Here is a 4,602-nt window from a genome sequence, read left to right as displayed (position 1 = left end):
AGTTGGCTGTCTAATCAATCCCTTTATGGTTGCCAAATCTATATCTAATCTTTATCTATATCTATCTCTCTCTATATACATATATCTATATACATACATATTATATATACATATATACATATATGAGATTTTACATATTTATATAAACTTCATATATAAAATATACAACTATGTATAAGATATATAATTACATATAAATTTATATAAAATATATATCTATCCCAACTGGCTTTTAAATAAGCCATCTTTAAGTATATAGGTTTCCATGAGGATTACAAAACATCTAAAAGATAGTCAGAAAGGTATCCATAGTCAGGTTTGAAAGACAAGAAGGAGAAGAGAACAATGTGTACTCAGAACCTCCTATATGTCTCTTTCTGTGCTATGGCTCTTACAGAAATGATCAGATTTAATTCTTATGACATTGTTACAAGGCATGAATTATACACATTTTATAAAATAAGAACTTAAGAATTTAAGTGTTAAATATCTTTCTCAAGTTGCATGGCAGAAGATGTGGTGAGGCTCTCTAGGTTGAAAGAACAGCCTAGGCTGGGCCTGGTGGCTCACGCCTTTAATCCCAGCATTTTGGGAGGCCAAAGCAGGTGGATCACCTGAGGTCAGGAATTCAAGACCACCCTGGCCAGCTTGGTGAAACAGTCTCTACTAAAAATACAAAAATTATCAAGGCGTGGTGGGTCACACCTGTAATCCCAGCACTTTGGGAGGCTAAGGTGGGTGGATCATGAGGTCAAGAGATGAAAACTATCCTGGCCAACATGGTGAAACCCCATCTCTACTAAAAATAGAAAAATTACCTGGGAGTGGTGGCGTGCCCCTGTAGTCCCAGCTACTTGGGAGGCTGAGGCAGGAGAATCACCTGAACCCTGGAGGCGGAGGTTGCAGTGAGGTGAGATCACACCACTGCACTCCAGCCTGGCAACAGAGTGAGACTTTGTCTCAAAAAAAAAAAAAAAAAAGAAAGAAAGAAAGAACAGCCTAAGAAAAGGTGAAAAGATGATAGAGTGGCATAAATAAAGTAACTGGCCTGACTAGAACTGAGGGCTCATGTTGGGAAGAAATGGAAAACAAATGAAATAGGTTTAGTGGGGATGTATTATGAAGGGTGTTGAGGACCAGAGAGAGGGATTTAGATGTATTGACTCTGAGGAGCAGAGAGGAAAATTGGTGAATATGGGAGTGAAGATGGAAATTCTTCTGAATTGCTTGAGTTTGTTACAACAATCACATATTATTGTTGTAAGTAAAAAAATTGAGATAGAGATATTTAAAAAACATGTTTGAGGCCTTACTGTTTGCTTGGTATTGTTCTACTATTGATTCCCATCAGACAAAGACTCCTAGGAACATACCTGCAGTTGAACAAAGTTGGGTTTATTGTCTTGTTGCTATGAGTAAGAAATTATACAATGGTGAACCATGGGGCATGACAGCAGGAGGGCATCTCACATAGCAATTCCATTTTATCATTCTAATAAAGACAGGCTTTGAAAACATTTTAGTGGATGTCGATGACCAGTTAATTAAGGTTTAAAGAGTCAGTGTTGAAAACGTATTTCAGCTGGGCACACTTCCAGGTAAAATATACAACCTCTCACTACTCAGACTGAGGACTAAAAGACTGCTAAAGAACTGACAACATCTCGACCTTGTTCTTCGTTAGAACTTATAAATATGGCATATCTTTGGCTCACGAATTTTGATGAACTCTCATTCCAAACAGGACATTTCTCAGAGCGAGTTTCATGTCCTTATTACGAAGACTATAGATCAGAGGATTAAAAAGAGGAGTCATTACTGAATATACCAGTGTGAGGATCTTCTGCCATAAAGTTGGGATGCCATATGTAGGACTTACGTACATTACCATGACTGTCCCATAGAAAAGATATACCACAACTAAATGAGAACCACAGGTAGAGAAGGCTTTTATCTGACCAGCTGCAGAAGGGACCTGAAAAACAGCTCTTAGCAACAGGATATAGGATCGAAGAATGTATATACTAGTGAAAAAGAGGACAAGGGAGCTCTGAGTATAGAAAATACATTCAGTTATGGGAGCTGGAGCACAGGATAGAGCCATCAATGGGTCCATGTCACACAGGAAGTGATCAATGATATTAGGACCACAGAAGGGGAGTTGGGAGATGAAGAAAATGGGAATTGGGTATCCAAGGAATCCAGCGAGCCAACAGAAAGACACCAGCTTACCACAGAACCTTCCGGTCATGATGGCGGGGTACTGCAGTGGGTGGCAGATGGCCAGGTATCGATCATAAGCCATTACTGCCAGAAAGAGACATTCAGTTGTTCCCAGTGAAAAGAAGAAATAGAACTGGAGGAAGCACCCAGAAAATGAGATGGCCTTGGTCTTGGAGAGAATGTTGGCTAGCATGTTAGGAACAGTGGAGGACACATACCAGATCTCAAGGAAGGCAAAGTTGCCCAGCAGAAAGTACATGGGGGTGTGTAGTCGTGGGTTGCATCTCACTGCATAGATGATGGCTCCATTTCCCAGCAAGGTCAAGACATAAATCACCAAAAACAATGAGAAGAGGAAAATCTGAATCTTCCAGCAACCAGGGAATCCCAGGAGAATAAACTCTGTCACGACGTGTGTTGCTGACCTGTTCATGGGTCTTAAATCTACGAAGAAGAAAGACATGAGTGTAATCCAAGTCTCTTGGAGTATAATCCAATTGCTTGCTACATATCTCAAGGACTTTATCAAGACGAGAACTTGAGCTATACAGGAAAATACCCAAGACAATCTGAGATCAGGTGGGAATACGTCCTACCATATTTTGAACTGATTGTGGTTCTAAGTTTCAGTGTTATTTTTCTAGGATCCAATACCATCCAATGCAGCTAGAATTTCGACACTAGTGGCGGAACCAGACAAATGTATTTTCTTTCTTTTCCTTGGATGCTTGAGAAGACCTTTTCAGCTTTTGATTTGTTTTTCCAATGTTGATTATGGATTTTCTAGCATAAGCTCATCAATTTTCTCTTATTTAGCCCAACTTGTTAGAAAAGACATTTTGAGGATAATTGATGTAAAATTGGGTTAGATCTTTGACAACAAAACAAAATAGATTGACTGCTGCATGGAGATACGACTTCATGATAATATTTTAAAAACATCTGCAGTGTTTATTTTTATGTTTTTTACAGATATTATACAAAAAGGAACTATCTTACTTTTTGTAGTCAGATACCGTATAGATGAAATAAAGAAAATGATGTTTTCAATACAAAAATTTAGTTTATTTAGTGAGCTTTTTCGGTCGTGAAAACAAAGGGATTCTCTAAAAGAATCTGAGGTCAAATGGGCTTTTATCTGCAATCTTATTTATTAGAGTATTGGTTACTGAAAGGAAGGTAAGGACCCTTTCAAATATTTGACTACATATGTACTTTTCAGTAGCAACAAGTTTATGTATTTAAGAATTAAATAAAATATACAAATGTGTTTAAACAACAGTAATCTTATACTGGATTAATACTTAAAATTTGCTGATTAAGCCAAAATGGTAGTTATGGCTGGGCATAATGTCTTATGCCTGTAATTCCAGCAATTTGAGAGGCCAAGGTGAGCAGATTGCCAAGGTCAGGAGTTCGAGACCAGCTTGGCCAACATGGCAAAACCCCATCTCTACTAAAAATACAAAAATTAGCTGGATGTGGTAGCGTGTGCCTGTAATCCCAGCTACTTGGGAGGCCAAGCGGAAAAACTGCTTGAACTCACGAGGTGGAGGTTGCAGTGAGCCGAGATGGCATCACTGCACTCCAGCCTGGGTGACAGAGCAAGACACCACCTCAAAAAAAAAATAAAAATAAAAAAATAAAAAAAATATATATAGTTTCAATATTGAGTTTCTTGTTAAGTTCAGATCTCTTGTCTTGTGTATTGCGGGTCACCAGCCATAACTTTGTCAGAAATGTAAAAAGACAAATGTGAAAGGCAACAAAGAACACAGAATTTGAAGGAAGGATCAGGTAGTCTTGGGAAGAAAGATTTGAACTTCAACATCACTAGTTCTTTGCTAGTCTTTAAGGATGCATAAAAAGGGAAATTTGGAGCATCTGAGTTCTAAAGTTTTTCAGCTTTGCAATCAACAGTGAATGTAAAATACATGTGTTTATAGTCTTCCTTGAATAAGGTGCTCAATAGGTGATTTCCAGATTATTTATGAAGCATAAATAAATCCCTTTCTCTGCTATACACTGGTCAGAGAACAAGTCCAGGCTCAGATTTAAATTGGGAACCAGAATTGTGAGATTTGAGTCTTCTGCCCTTTGTTCTGAATGCCTGCTTGATGAGAGTAACAGTTTAGGACATTCTCCATTATACACTGACAGCTTCACACTACATTTCATCTTTTCTACTACCCTTCTCTGTAAGTGCTTTATTAGCAGCAACATTGTTTTTCCTGAAGCCTTGGAGAAATATAGATAAGTAATGGAGTGATCAGATGGTGGAGAGCTTAATAGAAATACCCAAGTAATCAATTTCAGAATTTTTGCATTGATGGAACAAACTGATTCCACAAAGTTCTGTATACCACCACCCTCCAAAGT

The 4,602-nt window shown here is 38.1% G+C and overlaps 1 protein-coding gene across 1 annotated transcript; it reads right to left on the bottom strand.

Moving 5' to 3' along the window:
• Window positions 1-1,127: 1,127 nt before the first annotated feature.
• On the bottom strand, window positions 1,128-3,865 carry LOC102136376 (olfactory receptor 11H4). Its single transcript, XM_005560663.4, has one exon. It carries the CDS (start codon window positions 2,684-2,686, stop codon window positions 1,712-1,714), a length of 975 nt encoding a protein of 324 aa, XP_005560720.2. The 5' UTR covers window positions 2,687-3,865; the 3' UTR covers window positions 1,128-1,711.
• Window positions 3,866-4,602: the final 737 nt, after the last annotated feature.

The sequence above is a fragment of the Macaca fascicularis genome, chromosome 7 (assembly GCF_037993035.2).
Source record: "Macaca fascicularis isolate 582-1 chromosome 7, T2T-MFA8v1.1".
Classification (NCBI taxonomy): domain Eukaryota; kingdom Metazoa; phylum Chordata; class Mammalia; order Primates; family Cercopithecidae; genus Macaca; species Macaca fascicularis.
The sequence above is the reverse complement of the archived record's forward strand: the minus strand, read 5'-3'. Positions and strand labels throughout refer to the sequence as shown.

What these genes read in the sequence shown, in the direction of transcription:
- LOC102136376 (XM_005560663.4), bottom strand. Translation starts at nt 2,686, where the DNA reads ATGTCTTTCTTCTTCGTAGATTTAAGACCCATGAACAGGTCAGCAACA.